General features: G+C 43.0%; 1 protein-coding gene across 7 annotated transcripts; it reads left to right on the forward strand.

The window, feature by feature from the left end:
- The first annotated feature begins 2,627 nt into the window (after positions 1 to 2,627).
- Positions 2,628 to 15,645, forward strand: ezh1 (enhancer of zeste 1 polycomb repressive complex 2 subunit). Of its 7 annotated transcripts, none has more exons than XR_008531587.1 (21): positions 2,799 to 3,423; positions 4,498 to 4,682; positions 4,839 to 4,964; positions 5,982 to 6,104; positions 6,240 to 6,357; positions 6,541 to 6,783; positions 7,354 to 7,456; positions 7,720 to 7,883; positions 8,022 to 8,113; positions 8,215 to 8,377; positions 9,342 to 9,526; positions 11,383 to 11,474; positions 11,776 to 11,804; positions 11,928 to 12,053; positions 13,099 to 13,277; positions 13,424 to 13,519; positions 13,629 to 13,710; positions 13,796 to 13,876; positions 13,995 to 14,119; positions 14,222 to 14,267; positions 14,361 to 14,375. XR_008531587.1 is itself a non-coding variant. In XM_054606912.1 (21 exons), exons 2-21 carry the CDS (start codon positions 4,503 to 4,505, stop codon positions 14,370 to 14,372), a joined length of 2,325 nt encoding a protein of 774 aa, XP_054462887.1. In that variant the 5' UTR covers positions 2,799 to 3,423; positions 4,498 to 4,502; the 3' UTR covers positions 14,373 to 15,645. The 7 variants fall into 7 exon arrangements, 6 of the variants coding, with proteins under 6 accessions (XP_054462885.1, XP_054462887.1, XP_054462888.1 ...); XM_054606912.1 differs by having other exon boundaries at positions 13,995 to 14,079; positions 14,361 to 15,645; XM_054606910.1 differs by lacking the exon at positions 2,799 to 3,423 and adding an exon at positions 2,628 to 2,770 and having other exon boundaries at positions 13,995 to 14,079; positions 14,222 to 15,645.
- Positions 15,646 to 18,228: the final 2,583 nt, after the last annotated feature.

The raw sequence follows: 18,228 nt of genomic DNA on the forward strand, positions 1-18,228 counted from the left end.
AGACCCCGGGGGCCAAGGACTTCAGCAGCTTCAGGCCGGTGGCATTAACATCCCACCTGATGAAGACCCTGGAGCGGCTGGTCCTTGTGCACCTCCGCCCCCTGGTGATCTCATCTTTGGACCCTCTTCAGTTCGCCTACCAATCTGGCATCGGGGTGGATGACGCTGTCATCTACCTGCTACAAAGATGCCTTTCTCACCTGGAAAAGGCTGGAAGCACTGTGAGAGTCATGTTCTTCGACTTCTCCAGTGCCTTCAACACCATCCAGCCTTTGCTTCTGAGGGACAAGCTGGAGCAGACCGGGGTGGACCACCACCTCACTGCGTGGATCCTGGACTACCTCACCAACCGTCCACAGTATGTGAGGATAAGGGAGTGTGAGTCAGATCGGGTGTCCTGCAGCACGGGGGCCCCACAAGGAACCGTTCTGGCTCCATTCCTCTTCTCCATATACACATCAGACTTCACATACAACTCTGCTACCTGCCACCTGCAAAAGTTATCTGACGACTCTGCAATCGTCGGCCTCATCTCCGCCGGCGATGAGAGGGAATACAGAGAACTGAACCAGGACTTCATAGGATGGTGCCGGCGGAACCGCCTCCAGATCAACTCTGGTAAAACCAAAGAGCTGGTGGTGGACTTCCGCCGGGGTAAACACTGTCCTCCGGAACCAGTGAACATCCAGGGACAGGACATTGAGATTGTGCAATCTTATAAGTACCTGGGTGTTCGCTTGAACAATAAACTGGACTGGACTAATCATACAAATGCACTTTATAAAAAGGGTCAGAGCAGACTCTATCTGCTGAGGAGACTGAGGTCCTTTGGAGTGCAGGGAGGACTCCTGAGGACCTTTTTCAACTCTGTGGTGGCATCAGCCATTTTTTATGCAGTGGTCTGCTGGAGCAGCAACATCTCAGCAGCCGACAAGAAGAGACTCAACAAGCTTGTCAGGAAGGCCAGCAGTGTGCTGGGGTGTCCACTGGACACGGTGGAGGTGGTGGGAGACAGGAGGATGATGGCCAAGCTGTCATCCCTGATGAACAACACCTCTCACCCCATGCGGGACACCCTGGCAGCTCTGTGCAGCTCCTTCAGCCACCGGCTGCTTCACCCCCGGTGTGTGAAGGAGAGGTACCGCAGGTCCTTCCTTCCTGCTGCTGTCAGGTTGCACAACCAACTGCTCCCAGCAGACCACATGACACATGACAATAAAAACATGACAATAAAAACCTGTGCAATACATTACACTGTGCAATAATAGTTCAAATCGTTTTTTCTGTCTGTAAATATAATATTTCAGTTATTGTTGATTTTCTACTGTTTTTTATTGCTTATTTATAATACTTGTTTTTTTATTTTCATTTTTTTTTTTTATCTTGTCTTTCTTCTACTATGTCTCTTGTGTGCACTTTACTCTATGCTGCTGTAAGCCTGCAAATTTCCCCGCTGCGGGACTAATAAAGGATTATCTTATCTTATCTTATCTAATATTTTAAATGACATTTTAAGCTGCTTTGTGACTCTTTTCATCTCCAAGCCTCTGTCAAAGATCATAAAAGCTGCACCATATTGAGTCCCACACTGACAGGTGCCAAGACCAACACACACTGTTTACATAGAACAGAATTAAAAACGTCCTGCTGATAACAGCCATGCTCCCCAAACTTATCTTCCTGTGTGTGTTTGCTTTTGTTTGAATGGAATGCATGGCATAAACATCAGAACCAGAGAGCAGCAAGGATCAAAAGCAGCATGGTGATCACAGAGAAACACACTGAAGCAGTCCTGTTGGTAGAGCATGATATGACACCATGTCGGTTTAGACGTGTGAATGAGCACATGTTGTGTCATGGGATGAAAAGTAGGTGAACAGTGCCATCTTGGGTGCCACAGGAGTAGCATTTCATTTATCTATTTAGGGATTATTTTGAAAAAATAAACAAGACAATAAACCAAACTGTTGTGAATAATAACAGCATAATGTGCATATTGACAGCCTGTGAAATATGATGGATTACATTTTTACAATATAGCCTACCTATATCCCTAAATCAACAACACAGAAACAAATAATAATAAATTAGTTATTTATTAAATATAAATATTGAGGGGATGTGCCCCTTGTTCTTAGTTAGGGAACCAGCATTGAGAAATGACACTTGCTAAATATGTGCCATATCTCAAACATCCTTAAAATATGCAGGTTTTTTTCTGATTGAGGTATCAAAATACATAGCAGATGTTTTCCTAATATCCTAAATTTGAAAGAGAAAAGATTGTGTGAAAATATCCATTGGGAAGAGTGACAGCAATATCACTTTTTAAGTATTTATGGACATCATTTTAGTTATTTGCAAATAGCTTTTGTGAAATGTATGTTTATTTATTTTCTGTTTTCACAGTGTCAGAAAAAGATGTAAGTTTGAATAGATGTATATTGCTCCTTCTACTACTCAGGTCGATCATTTATAAATACCCAACACAAACCCAAAACGTCCTTGTTGTGATGTTTTCCACTTAAGTAAATTAGGGTTTTACGTGGAGTACGTGAAGGCATCAGTGGCCCGAGGACCGTCATCCAGCCCACTCTTTAAAAACGGATGATAAAATGCGTCGGGCTCTCCCTGGAGGAGGAGTGCAGAACAACATCTGAACTGTTCTTCATTCGGTAGAAGTCCGCTGTAGGAGTTTTCAACTACTCAACATTTTTCATTCTCAAAATTTCTGGACATTTATTTAATCTTCACAATCTGCGCAATCGGGGTAATTAGAACTATTATGTGAATATATTTCCGTTTTTGTGAGCAATGTATTTGCCAATTAAAAAAAAAAAAACACTGAACAATTCATGTGATATTAATTTATGTATTTTAACAACTGCATTAATATGCCGATCAAAAAACCTATGATCTCAACCTATAGAGCGTCATGCCCTCGCGCATTTAGATGGCGATCTAGCACTCTGGACAGTTGCATCAGTTCCTGTGTGCGCGTGTAAATGGCTGTGCCGTCGCTGCTGCTCCACGCTACTTTTTTTATTCCCAGGACGCAGAATAGTCATAAATCCTCCTCTGCTAGAAAAAGGCTGCGATCATAATAAAGACGTCACCCTTCCTTGCTCGGGCTGGCTCGACAGTGCGCAGCTATTTGTAAGCTACAACAACAACAACCTCCAGCACCATGCCCATGGATAACGCAGGGATTTCTCTGAGATCCCCTCGCCGTGTGGATACGATATCTGCGTCAGATCCATAGCAGAGACAGCCCTTTAATAATTGCTCCGGATATCTCGACTCGACTGTTTTTAAAAAAAAAAAAAAAAAAAAAAAAAAAAAAAAAAAAAAAAGAGAGACAGGGACTTGATCGCGTTGCAACCTCTTTTCGCAGCGAATAGGACGCGAGCCGTGGATTTGAAGGTATTTAATAACTGCGACACTGGATGTGGAGGCAGACGTGCACACACACACACACACACACACACGCGTCCGCTGGAATAACGTGCTGTCATTGTGGTGGTCGGTGCGTACGTCTTTAAAGTATTACACATTTAAATGGATACTGTGTGTGGCTCGGTCTCCACGGGGCTGCAGCTACAGGAGGACGTAGTGTACTTCATAGCCGTGGCACAAAAAAAAAACGTGTGCACGACTCTCACAGTCCAGGAAAAAAAGAGCGCAGTTTTTATATTTGTACTTATTTTTTATTCTGTTTGAGCTCAGAAAGGGAAGTTGGTTTGCACTAAGGTACTTGTGAAACACAGGAAAACTGTACTACGCACTTTTCTGCTCCGCTTCATATTGGTTTTGTGAAGAGGCACGCCCACTCCTGAGCAATGTGGATCATGACCCGTGCTGTTAGATTATTACAGACCTCACTCATTTTGTTTGCACACGATGGGTCTTGTTTGTTCATTATTTGGTCAGTTGCAGTCTTGCCCTAAGCGATTTAAAGCACTAGTGTGAAACCTCCTTTTTGTTTTGTTTTTACATTAAATGTCAGTTTTGTTTTGCAAACAGAGGGGGGCACTCTTTCAAATGGACTTCACGTTCCAGAGAGGGCGAATGGGGAAGTTTTATTTCCGTGAGAGATGGGGAGGGGGGGGGGGGGGGTTGTACTGACTGTATTATGTAATAAAGACTTAATATCTAACATAAATTACAGAATGGGACTGTTACACCAACGTATACATTATGAGCATACCAACCTCTATTAGTGGTATTATTGAGAACTATTGTGACAGCATAGGTGGTAAAAACTGATAAAGTCACTGTCCACTTGCTATTGAGTCCCACAGGCACTTTGCAAAGCCTTATGGGAATATTATTGGAAATTACTCAAATAAATGTCAAAGATGCAATCACTCTTTTGATAGTGTCCCATGCACTTTTTAAACACCTCTAAGGACATAAGTTGAGAACAGAAACTATCCGGTTTAGTGGAAGATGAATCCTTGACTGTTTTGCCAAATAGTATCTCTGTCTTTTTTTAAGGGGTCATGGAGGAAACAGCTGCTGCAGCCCCCACGCCTGGCACCGGTGCTGCCACACCAGCCCCAAAACCTCAGCCTTCCTCCTTCGTACCCTCCCGCAGCCTGCTGGAGTGGAGACGGAGGGTCAAGTCTGAGTACATGCGCCTTCGCCAATTAAAACGCCTTAAAAAAGTAGAGGAGGTCAAGGTGGGTCAACACAATTATTAACATTTCTGTGTGGTGTCAGGGGCATAAACACACTTATACTGCTTCAAGTATGTTTTACATGCAGCAGTCACTCACTGTGTGTGTTTATGTGTCTTACAGGATGTGTGACATGCTCTTTGTTCTGTTTGATTCCAGACCCTGTTCATGTCTAACAGGCAAAAGATTGAGCAGCAGGCAAATCTCGTGAATGCAGAGTGGTCCAGGCTCAGGATTCAGTCCATCCCTTTGTCAACGTCTGGTGGAGCTCTGGCCAACAAGAAGGTGTGGAGTTAGTGCGTTTGTGTGTGTGTGCTAAAGAGAGTCAAATAATAGCCATTTCACTACATAGCTTCATATAACCAGGGCTATTATAGTAAACTGACACTAAAACAAAAATAAGCAGCCAAAATATATATTCTATAACTTTTATAATATAATAAACTGAAACTAAATAGAAAAAACATATCCTTTAAGATAAACTAAACTGAAACCATATTTCCTGGTCAAAACTAATAAAAATCAAATCAAAATGAATGTGTATTTATTACAGTTTTATATAATATATCTCTACCTAAAAAGAGACACAGCATGAACTCTTTTCTGTGATCAAAATTTGTATTGATTTTCAAGATATGCATTAGAATTCCCGTCAACTCTTGACATTGAACCTCAGAACCACAGACATTTAACAGACTTGACATTCCAGGAGTTGGCACTATGCCTATATTTCAGTTCTTTCTCTTGTTCTTAACCGCAACTACAAGCGTCTATTTATGCTTAAGAAATAAAAATGAAATGAAACTATTATAACTTTGCAAATACCATCCTGCATGTATTGTCCAGCTCTGTGTTCGTATTCCTGCCCAGGCTGCTCTGTCTTTACAAGTAATCCAAATTTTATATTATTGTGTGAATATTTTGTGAAAACACTCCTCATCTCCATCACAGAGCGTCCCCCTTATTAACACCAGTGTACTGCTCTGATTCCCACCTGGTTGTCAGGTGTTCCTGAAATATCTCAGAACAAAGCTGTGTGCCAGAAATGGATCATAATATGCAGCCTAAAAGTGTTGTCGAGCACTGTGGGAGCTCATAATACAAACAGCCTGAGGGCATGACAGCATTTTTCTCTTCCCCCGTGCCGTCACGGTCCCCTTTATTGTGTTTACTGGGTTTATTTTCCCTGTTGGGGTGTCGAGCAGAATGTGTATTCGATTATATAGTTATAAAACTGGCCAATAATACTGAGGACTGCTCTATTGTCTTGTCAACCCCAACTCACCTCTGGTTCTCTTACAGATGTGCACAGTGGAGTTTGGCTTCCCAGAATTCAAAGCTCAAGCCATTGCCATGAGACCACTGTCAACAGTGGCAGGAATCCCCTTCATGTACTCTTGGTCGCCTCTGCAGCACAACTTCATGGTATGACATCAAATAACAATGTTACTTTTGACATTTTTTTCGGCTGTATGTCCTCTGAAGCATCACGGGTGGTGGTGTGACAAGCGCCATCATCTGGTCGCGTACCTGTCTTGATTGGAGTTATTTGCTTCTCAGGTGGAGGATGAGACATTCCTTCACAACATCCCATACATGGGCGACGAGGTGCTGGAACAGGACGAGGCTTTCCTGGAGGAACTCATCGACAACTACGACGGTGTCCATGGAGACAGAGGTGTGTGCTGAATGAATAATGTAGTACCTGTCATACTTTATATCACTGCAACATTACCTTGGGACTTTTTGGTTGATATGTTCTGATGATGCAGCCGATGTCATCTTTTCTGGAAGCATATGGAAAATTGCATATTTAAGGGATTGGAACTTGTCGAGTTCTGACATGTTAACTGTGTCCCAGAGGGGGGGTTTATCAGCGACGAGGTCTTTAAAGAGCTGGTGGAGGCCTTGAGCCAGTACTCTGACCACGAGGAGGAGGAAGAGGAGGAAGCAGCAATGGCGGCGGTGACAGAGGCTGCGACGGAGGTGGCGGTAAAGAAGGAGGACGAGAGAGTGATGAGGAGGAGCTCGGTGGAGGGTTCAGAAGACGCCAAACCTGGTACTGTGGCATTCATCAGGAGGAAGAGGAGGAGCACCACTGAGGGTGAGCAAGTCAGACTTTGTCCCGTGTGAGAACGAGAGGGCCGCAGAACGAACAAGGCCGGTACTGTTCCTCTCATTACACTGTACAGCTGTCGCAAGGTCACCCTGCCACAGCAGCGTTTGCACGGGCATTGTTTACTTTTAAACTGCCCCTGCGTCCCTGCATGGGTCCTGTGTGTGAGGGAACCTGTTTGTCCATGACACTGAGTCGGCCCGGCTCTAATTACAGAACCTAATGACCTCTCGTACCAAGCTTTATGGGAAACTTAGTGATAGTGAAATGGAAGCACACCTTGCTACACAGTCACTCAGGCACTGCTACACAAACACATCCATGAATGAGGGGTCCATGAATAAAATATACTGTTGGTATTACAGTTCTGAAAACTGTTTTCAGTACTGTTGTCAGAACACATATTGCTAACTGGCCTTGAGCATTGGCAAATCTCCTGTACCGTTGCAAAATGTTTAAAAGAACACATTGCACAAGATTTCTTTGTATCAAAACACGATGTGTGGATTAAACTGTGTTATTTGTATAACCGACTCGTTTTCCTTCTGTCTCCCAAAGTGAGGGACTCGTCCAGCAGCAAGAAGGTCCCCAACGATAAGATATTCACAGCCATCGCCTCAATGTTCCCTTACAAGGGCACCACGGAGGAGCTGAAGGAAAAGTAAGAAAAAGTGCAGTGTGGAACTACGATTCTATGCGCACAATGCTGAACAGGCCGTTGCTTAGTGTTCACCATGGAGACGCTAGCTGTTAGGGAGGAAAAGTAATAATGGTGGCTCCCTCTCAGGCTCTCTGACTCAAAGGAGCAGTTGCATCAGCATCTGAAAGGGCTTTAGAAAGGAACACCTACGACTTCACTTCATAGCAATGCTGTGGTAAAGGAGTTTTACATAGGTGATATATTTCTACTAAAACCCTCCGCAGGTACAAGGACCTCTTGGAGCCCCCCCGCCCGGTGAAGCTGCCCCCACTCTGCACCCCCAACCTGGATGGACCCTTTGCTAAGTCTGTACAGCGGGAGCAGTCGTTACACTCCTTCCACACGCTCTTCTGCAGACGTTGCTTCAAATACGACTGTTTCCTCCACCGTAAAGGCTTGATTTATGTCAATTATTATTTCTCCTGCGGTGTGATGTTTCCCAGTGAGATTGTGATAAATACTTATTGATGCACATACCGATGCACAACAGAGAGTCAAAAAAAAGTTTTTTTTCTTTTTCACAAAGCTTTCCATGCGACACCCAATGTTTACAAGAGGAAGAGTAAGGAGATCCGCATAGCGACTGAACCGTGTGGTGTGGACTGCTTCCTGTTACAGGTACGCCAAACTCACAATTATTGTAACCTTATCATGCATTCTGTACGCTTTAGCACATGCTATATCTCAGTGTAAACACTTTCCCCTGTCCTCCTCTGAAGAAAGGGGCTAAAGAGTTTGTGGATCAGAATATGTTGAGGTCACAAAGGTCACGAAGGCGCCGAAAGCAGCAGCGCCCCACCAGCTCCAGCTGCCCTGGACCGTCTGCGTCTGCCGAGGAAAGACAAGAGGGCTGCAGTGACCATGAAACCACCTCCTCCTCAGGTAGGACTCTGATCTCACAGCCAGTGTGTTTGGAGCTTCTTTAGAAACCACCAGGTGCTTTGTCTATTCTAAGCATGTATGAGTGAGTTGAGGCATCATTTATCATAACCTCCCCCAAATCCCTCCCTTTCTGGAAGGTTGCCGGCCCCCTCTGAGTTGCGGCCCTTCAGAAAAGTGAATTTTGGCCGAAGATGATAGCTTGAAAGTCATATCCTACTCTCTCCTTTGTCCCCCTCCCTCCATCTACTCTAAATATCAGCTTTCTCTTGCCAAGCAAAATAAACCAGCCATTAGTTTTGCATGCTACAGCCCCAACATAAACATATTGTTCCCTCTTCCCCCTCCTCCTGCTGTGGTGGTGTTTTCATTTCTTTTGACATCTTCATGTGGAGAGCAGCAGGAGGGAAAAAAAGAGCAATCTCATCCGGCTCTTTTTATTGTCCCCTCCTCCCCTGGACCTCTTAGGTTGTTGTTCATCGCCAACAGTGCCTCACTGGAAGTCTCTGTTAGTTCTGGAAACCGCTCGTGCTCAGCCAGTGACTCAGCAGACTCTGTTTCACGTGTTGAGATAATATGTGGGGGGGGGACAGATTGTTGAGCAGATTAATAAAAATACTCAGTGCTGGAGCATGTGGCCGCGCCAATGCTGCATTCAGCCTGTTGCCAAGCAACATTCAGCTCTCTGCCTCGAGCTGTGGGTGTACAAGCATCAGTCTTGAATATCCCAAAAGCTAAATCAAAGCCACGGTTCCCTGTGTGGCTGTGTGTGTGCACATGCAAAAATAGCACCCAGGAATAGCTTTATGTGTGTCATTGTAGGGTTGTATTAGTATGACTGGGTGTGGGCAGGTAAAAAAAGCTGTCCAAAACCTTTTACCAAGACTAAGTAATAAAAAAGAGGTTTATGAACCGAACTTTTTGCCAAGAGCAGTGATACTAAAGTGTTTTTCTGTGTGTGTAACAGAGGGGAATTCGCGAAGCCAGACTCCCACCAAGCTGCGTTCAGGGGATGATGACGGGGAGCAGCAGGCGGGCTGTGTGGTCCAGTGGAGCGGGGCCGAGGAGTCACTGTTCAGGGTGCTACACGGCACATACTTCAACAACTTCTGCTCCATTGCTCGCCTCATCGGCACAAAGAACTGCAAGGAGGTAACATTGTTCACACACTTAAAGGAATACTTTGCCTACAAAATGGCCATCTGTATATCAACCACTCACCCTGTGTTACCTTTAAGTTTTGAAGAAAACGTAGTTGTACTTGCGTGCCTCCACATTAAGGAAATTGAGATCCCATTTACAACAGCAAGACGTGTTTTAAATATTAAGGGTATAGCGAAGATGCAGATGTTGCTAACTTTGATTTATTCATTCAACGTTAAAAAATGTAATGTGCTCTTACTGACTAATGACAGTACATGAAAAATTAGGGCTTAGATTTAAACAAATTATGTCACATATAGGATGAAAATCTGATTTATTTTTTTAAAGGAATGCTCCACCAATTTAGCATTGCAATCCTACTTTGCAACACAGTCAGACTCATAGTGGATAGTTTAAAAGAAAAACTAGAGATATTATCTGTTTTATTCCAATTATTCTTCTTCGCCAAAACCTGCCACCTACATTACCCACATAGCAGCTAAACCGCAGACACTTGGCAAACTCATTTCTTACCAAATGTAAATATCCCTATGATTATTTTTATTTCCAACTTGTAGTCTTCAGACCCAAACAATGTTGCCACTGGAGGCACAAAATACTTCATGTCATTAACAAGCATTGACTCTTTTCAAGTAATACTCCCCACGACCTGTTATCAGTTTTTGATGTTCCCCTTTAAAATGCCAGATGCTGGAGTGAGATAAAGGCTGGAAATAGATGTAACAACTCTTAACACCTTAGTAGAGCCGAAAGAACACACACACATATAATCCAAACCCGTGGAAAGGGCACAGTGAGAAATAGGAAATAGATGCAAGAGGAAATCTGTACAGCACTTGTGAGTTGTCAGTTGTTAGCTGTGTCATCTGTTTACTAGCTATATAAGTAATGAATTGTAGTTTTAATTGTTAAGTAATGAACAAAAAGTACTTTCTGTAACTGTTGCATAACTAGAGTAGGCAACATACTTGCGTCGCTGATTTCTGTTGTGTTTGGGCCGGTGTGAGTATAATAACTAAAGCATCCTGTGCCTGTGGTTTTGCGGTGTGGATAATTGGGCTGACTACAGAGAGAATGGCATGTGGCACCATAAACAGGGATGCTTACCAGATGTGACGTCGGCCAAATTCTCTCATGATGCAGTCGGTCAGCCTCTGACATTCCCAGACTTAAGTCAAATGAGTGTCATGTGGGCTGTTCATAACAAGGCCTGTGGAGAACATATTATAACTTCTACTGTTCAAAACGTTATACTTTGAAGCACAATACATACAGTAAAGAACAGGTAAAAAAAAAGAAGCAGCCTTGATTGTTTACATGCATCTTTGAAGCGCCTCTTGTCACATGGCCAGACCAATCCAGAGTCTGTATTGGACTGTCTGTCACGGCCATGCTGGTATCCAGAGGGCCACACCCACTGCTTAGCTGAGTGGAAATGCTGAAACCAGCTGCATAGTTATGTATGTATGTATGTATGTATGTATGTATGTATGTATGTATGTATGTATGTATGTATGTATGTATGTATGTATGTATGTATGTATGTGTCCTAGGGAGGAAGCCAAATCTGGGTTTTGGCCTCCAGAAGTGGTTGAGTGTGTTATGTGTGTGTGTGTGTGCTGCAGTGGAGTTTTGATAACAGAGGATGGAGGAGGACGGATTATCTGTGACGTAATCGCGGCGATGTGCTTTTCTGCTTGACGGGGCAGACAGAACATGACACAATGTTATTACAATGAAAGAAAACAAACTTTCTTCACAGTAGTGGACATTTGTAATTAATGAGCAGCATGTGTTGTTGTTGTTGTTGTTGTTGTTGTTCATGTCACTGTCACTTTCCACAGGTGTATGAGTTTGCAGTGAAGGAAGTCCTGATCCATCGTGTTCCTTTGGTTGACGGAGGCATCGCGCCCCAAAAGAAGAAACGGAAACACAGGCACGATATCTCCTGTTGATCTCCCTCGCCTGCCCAACCTTTGTTGAATGACGGAAACATGAAGATAACATGATCTCTTGAAAAAGGGATCTTGGCCCTCAGTGAAGCTCTCTGAATAGATGAATAGTTAAAGTTGTTGCGAATTAAAAGTATTCTGAACTGTTGCATTAGTATTTACACTTTTAGTCTTCACATTTCAATTATTGTTACTTAATAAGCCATGAAAAGTGAGTTCCCTGAATAGGTGTGGAATAAGTTAGAGGAGTTTTGACCCTGTCTTTGTGTTTGTTTAATGTGGCAGGTTATGGGCCAAGATTCAGCTCAAGAAAGGTATGTTCACCTGAATGATAAAAAAAAAAAAACGGCACAACACAACTATTACTACACTATGCATTCTGAAAGATGACGCTGATCACTGTGCCAGTCTGAGGGCTTTGTCCTCTGTTGCTCCAGATAACTCATCCAATCAGGTGTACAAATACCAGCCATGTGATCACCCCGACCATCCGTGCGACAGCTCCTGCCCGTGTGTGATTAGCCAGAATTTCTGTGAGAAGTTCTGCCAGTGCGAGCACGAGTGTGAGTGTCACCTTTTTCTTATTCACCAGTGTGAACAATCGGCAATGTGCTCTATGCTTCTTCTTTCTTAAACAAACAAGACATAAGTATCTTGTTCTACTAGTAGGGCTAAAGGGAAATTGTTTGTCATAACCACATTTTCCACTGAAAGCTTATTTTTCCAGGCCACAATAGAGCAAAGCAGCAGAATGTAAAACGATTCTGCAGTTTTCTGGCAGTGGTCAGAGGAGAAACTGTCCTCTGGCCCGGGATCGGTGGGTGTCTGTTTAATACAGAGCTGCGTTCACAATGTGGCGTTCGCTGCAGCAGCAATGACCTAGAACAGTGTTTCCCGAAATGGCCACATGGTGGAGAAATGCATTTTGTATTTTGCCCTCTGGAGACTTTGCAACAGAGAGAACGGGGACAAGATGTTTGCAAATATTTTGCAATGGTTTTGGGTGAGATGGTTTTGCCTCATTTGTTCATCCGATGAGTCTCCCTCAACTTCCCCCCCCTCCTTCCCCCTGCCCGACTGTTACCTCGCCTTTTCCCGTAGCAGAGGAGAGGAGAGGCCAAACAGGAAGCAGCCCCAGGTTGCACACGTGTGCGCTCTAAAGACTTGGAGAGAAATGAAAGGGATGTGACAGGCTCTGTGCCTGATATACAACATCATCTCCAACATCAGTATGAGTCAGGCTGCTCCAGCTAAACAATGCTTGATGATACAGTCACACAAAACACGCACTGGCTGGGGATGCGGAGGTTTAAAACGGCAAATACATAACGACAGTTTTCCCCAAGCGGAGGCTGCTGCAAAGACATTTCGGTTATTCCTGTCTGATCCTTCCTCTCATCTGCCCGGAGGGTGTTGTGTTTCACTCTGCAAAATTGTATTTCAGCATATCTGCCAGCAGAGGTCTCTGAGTGATGGGCTTCTCAGCTTTTACTCAGCCATTGAGTTTCTGTGCTGCAACTGCATTCAGACGTGGAAATATTTATCATAATCATAGTATGTGTTCTGCCATATCCTTTTAAAGCAGCTGTGTGTCCTAATGTTTTCCAGGCCAGAACCGCTTCCCAGGCTGCAGGTGTAAGACGCAGTGCAACACCAAACAGTGTCCCTGCTACCTGGCCGTGAGGGAATGTGATCCAGATCTGTGCATGACCTGTGGCACTGCAGACCACTGGGACACCAAAGCCATCTCCTGCAAGAACTGCAGCATTCAGAGAGGCCTGAAAAAGGTACACAGGGACGCTTGAAGGTCTAAATGGGTACATTTCAATGTTTCAAACCTGATTTTCTGTTATTCTACAGAGAAGTGGTTGGTGGTGTTTAGTTCACTAATGTATGACTCGTGGAGTCCTAACCTACATGTGACTTCTCCCAGCACCTGCTTTTGGCTCCGTCAGATGTCGCCGGATGGGGCACCTTCATCAAAGAGCCGGTTCAGAAGAATGAGTTCATCTCTGAATACTGTGGAGAGGCAAGTCTATGCAGTTTAGTCAGTTCAAAAAAATCTATTTTTAGGCTCTCAGCTTGATTGAAGCTTTGTACTGACAGTGATTATTATTCCTGTGTGTGTTCATGAGCAGCTGATCTCCCAGGATGAGGCGGACCGACGCGGGAGGATCTACGACAAATACATGTCTAGCTTCCTTTTCAACTTGAACAATGGCAAGTATTCCCCATTCCTCCACTGCTCATAACCACACCACTGTTATTTAACATATTCCTCAATGCACTGTATGTCTCTCGGTAGACTTTGTAGTGGATGCCACACGAAAGGGGAACAAAATCCGCTTTGCAAATCATTCAGTTAATCCCAACTGCTACGCAAAAGGTACCACTGAATCTGTTTGTTTTGCTATGGAGTCAAACCTGAATTTAATTTAGATGACTTTTGTGGGATGAAGGCAGATTTTTCATTGGCTAATGCCCTTTTCTTTTTGCCCTTGAAGTGGTGATGGTGAATGGAGACCACCGCATTGGAATCTTTGCCAAACGAGCTATCCTGCAAGGAGAGGAGCTCTTCTTTGACTACAGGTAGAGTCACAGGCCTTTTAGTGACTCCAGCAGGTTCAAAGTAAAATAAAAAAGCAAACAGGCCGAGCAGTACATTGTGACTACTTTACCAGTTTCCGTAGTTTCTGTACACTTACTCTGACTCTTCACCTTCCCTCCACAGATACAGCCAAGCGGATGCCCTCAAATATGTGGGGATAGAAAGGGAGGTAGACATGAACTAACTACACCTGCTGCCTACCTCCATAACCTCTCCTTTGACTCCTTCAGCCACCCACTAATGCTTCTGTCCCTCTCTGTAGCTCCACATCTAGCTGACGAGTTTCAGAGAGTCGCTGTTTCTGCCCTCTCTGCTGCACTTCTAAAAATAGAGAGTCCCTCCCTGCTGTTTGCCGGTGCTCCCGCCCTGCAGACACCATGCCACCTCCTCCAGTGCCAGCAGCCAGCTCTCCCTCTCATCTGCCCCAAACCCACCCACCCACCTACCTACCTGCTAGAGTGTATACGCCAAGCTTATGAAACTAAACTATTTAAAGTGGAAATACTATTAATCTGTATCGCTTATCGCATCAAGAGGATCACGTTTGTTTGTTTTCATCTTGTTAAAGCAAAGAGGTTGTGATTACCCATCATACAGTGTGTTACTCTCTAAGCAGTTTTGTTACCGTACTTATAGACCGGCTTTTTGTTTGACCTCTCAATACGTAATGCAAGCTTTTACATCGTACCTAATGATGATCAGTGAAATGCATGTGCTGTCTCTTGGATAGTTAAACCATTAAACGATGTTAGCCGCAGCATTAGCTTCAGTCAGATTCTGCTCCGTGCAGTCTCTCAGTATTATAGTGTGAGGTTATCCGCTGCCTGTTCTCCAGAAGAACTTGACCATGTTCGACAGCTTTGTCTGTTCTTCTGTGAACCATTTCAGCGGAGAGCGTCACCACCACATCTTTATGGCGAGATAAGTTATTGTGCATTTATATCATTGTTCTGCAAAAAAAATAGGCAACCAGACAAGAAACCGACTGACTGAATGTAACCTGTGGCAATGATGGTGAAGAGATCTCATCCCTCTTTTCATTTTACGCATTAATAACCCATTCTATTGGTACTCCGAGCAACGTGCATGCACGTCAAACGTTTATCATCATGTTTACATGATCTTGAGGACTTCACATTTTGTGAAGGAAATCATTAATACATTAACAAGTCGCACAGTAAATGTCATCCTTCTAAAAATTAAATAAGTGCCAAATGATTCCACACAGAAAAAGGCTGAAGAAGTGTGGATGTGTTGCATAATTAACAGAGGTGTATTAAAGGTAACCTATGCAAGGTTATGAGCATGAGAAAAAGAAAAATGATCAGTGTTTGACCAAATATAAAAGTCCCCCACATGTGAATGTAAAATATCTTTTTATCATCTTCCTTATTTTTTTTATACGTCCAGATTTGTTATCCACCCTGTTTTTCATTTGTAAAACATTAAAGCCCACTTTGAAAGGAGATCTTTCTCAATAGGGATGAACAAATTGGAGTTTACTGCTATGTACAGTGTCTGCCTATAAAAATAAAAGTTTAACTTTATACATTAAATCATGCTGTTGTAGTCTGTGAGTTTGTCCATGCAAGAAAACATCTCACCTAAAATAACACATTGACAATTTCCTTCAAGCTTCTTTTATTGAGGTGACAGTTTGGCTTTGCCTTGATTTACACAGTAATGGTCATTTACAGTGAAAGTATTACAAAACAAAAATCAAACAGGAAAAACTTAAATTTCAGTGTGATCACAAACACAACTGTAATGATCATTTCTGGTACCTGCTGAAGAGGAATTTGGTTTTCTGGTGCAGAGAAGTGGTCTGACCTGCCTTCTACTCACTCTGGTGCTTTATCGTCGGAGTATATATGATATCACAGGCTATCTGCAGATTCATAGAAGTATGTTAAAGTATAAAGGCCTTTATAACTTGTAATCTTGAAATAAAGTTAGACTCAAATCATGACTTTCTCATAGACCCAATTTAACTTCATGCCCCTTTAAATGTGTTTTTTTAATTTTATTTCTGATGTTAATCTTGGGTTTAACTCCATTAAGCATTAAACAACCCTCAGAAAGTTACACACTTGGGTTAAATCAGCAGATAGCCTGTCTGAGCTAATGACATCCTTCTGACCTACTCCCTCTACTGGCCATTTTTATTCTAATCCCTTTTATTCACAACCTTCAGGATCCATTCAGCAAAGATTCAGCATTCTTGAAATTAACAAACAACTGCAGTCTGAACATGGAGAGGCCGCTCTGAGCTACATCCAGGCCTTGTTTCTACGGTCGGTGCACGGCAATGAGTGAGTTGGATAGATGGTATCAGTGCACATGATTGCTTTTTAAAGAGAGTCTTTTAAAATCAGTACCTTCATGGGCAAACTATGAATACACAAACATCTAAACATCCAGTCAGTCACACCTACACACGCTCCAGGGACCACGCATGATTAACTAGTGATAGGCTATGAAGTGACACTGCTAAGCTGAATGTTTTTAGGCTGTTTACCAATGAGTACAGTGAGGTGTATACATGACACATAAGTTTACTTTTTCCTAACAGGCAACAAAGCATATTTCACAGAAGTTTGTTGCCTTGCTTCTAATATGAACTTTGAGTGGTGATTGTCTATTAAACAAAAACACAAACAATTCTTGGTGTCAGTCACAAACCAACAGCTTCACTCCGTTTGCTCACTTTTCATCATCACATTGCATCTTTCTTAAAAATATAGCCTGTACACGCCAGTTCTTGGCCCGAATCTATACATTTTCATACATACAAGTGCCTTTACTGTTATTACAGTTTTTACATCCTTGCACTGCACAATTTTGCACAGTTCTGCCCATATGTAATGGAAGAAACAGACATTGTTGTGTTTTGGAGGTGTATTGGTGCTACAGAGAACATGTTCTGTACTTTCTTTATCCTGAGCATTTCAAAAAGGTACCATAAATAAGTTTACTTTCAGCGCTAAGCAGCCTACAATGAAAACACCTGAGCAGGTCTTCACTGTAGCGTCCGCTCATACATTACACAGTCAGAGGATTTACATTCAGAGCACTCCATTCAACTGTATTCAACTTATTTTGTATAAACCACAGGAATATAAAAGTCGCTTGACACATTATTCGTATATTCACGTATACACTCATTACATCCTATTTGCTATTGTGCATCTGCAAATGAAACATTAACATCATTGGTGACTGGAAGAAGCTGATATTATTGTATGTTTCTGCAAAGTGCGGTCATGCTCTACAAATGCATAGCTGAAATGTTACAAATGTTTTACCTTTTTTTCACATAGGCCTACACAAAAGTACTTTAGCATCAAGGAGAGCTGCAGCGAGTAATGTAAGCCTGAAGCTTTGGTTGCATCACACATCAAACAAAATTTCATCTTGCCAGAGAAGAGAATTTCCTTGGACTACACAGGTACAATTTTGACTTTCCAATGAAAGCAGCTAAACAAGCAACAGCAGCAGCAGCGGTGACGGCGTGGACGGCTAACTCTCCTACAGCAATATGCAAAAATATTGAGTATGAGTTGGAAGTAAAATATTAGCATTTACACTCTTGTGGTCCTCTGTACATATGTCACTGTGTGTGGGCATGTCTGTGTTTATATGTGTGCTTCTGCACATGGCCACAGGGAGCAGATATTTCCTGCAAGATGCACATTATTGAGGTTGAAAGAATTGTGAGAAGAATGATTTGTTCCTTTTGTTATACTGTTTGTTAGACATATATGCCGCGTCAAACTCTCTTTAGCACCGAGCTATTGGCAGCTTAACATAATAAAAGCGACCAGAAGTAAGACAGAAGGATTGAGCGACTTGGATAAGTAGGTCACCCTGTCCCTGCTGAGCTTCATCATCTCATTGTTTGTTTGGATTCTGCAGTACACCAACAGCCTGTTAGCTCTCAAACCAAGAGGAGTTTCTACATATCATCGCACTCTTCTCTCCGAGGCCCCATAGCTGAGAATGCGTTTAGGAATCTGAGCATACTGTGATCGGCAAAGTCGCTATCTACTGACACTATGGCAATTCTGAACCACTTACATGGGCCATTCTGTATAGGTAAAGCACTGTAATAGGCTGCAATACAACAAATA

This window comes from Anoplopoma fimbria, chromosome 11, assembly GCF_027596085.1.
Source record: "Anoplopoma fimbria isolate UVic2021 breed Golden Eagle Sablefish chromosome 11, Afim_UVic_2022, whole genome shotgun sequence".
NCBI lineage: Eukaryota > Metazoa > Chordata > Actinopteri > Perciformes > Anoplopomatidae > Anoplopoma > Anoplopoma fimbria.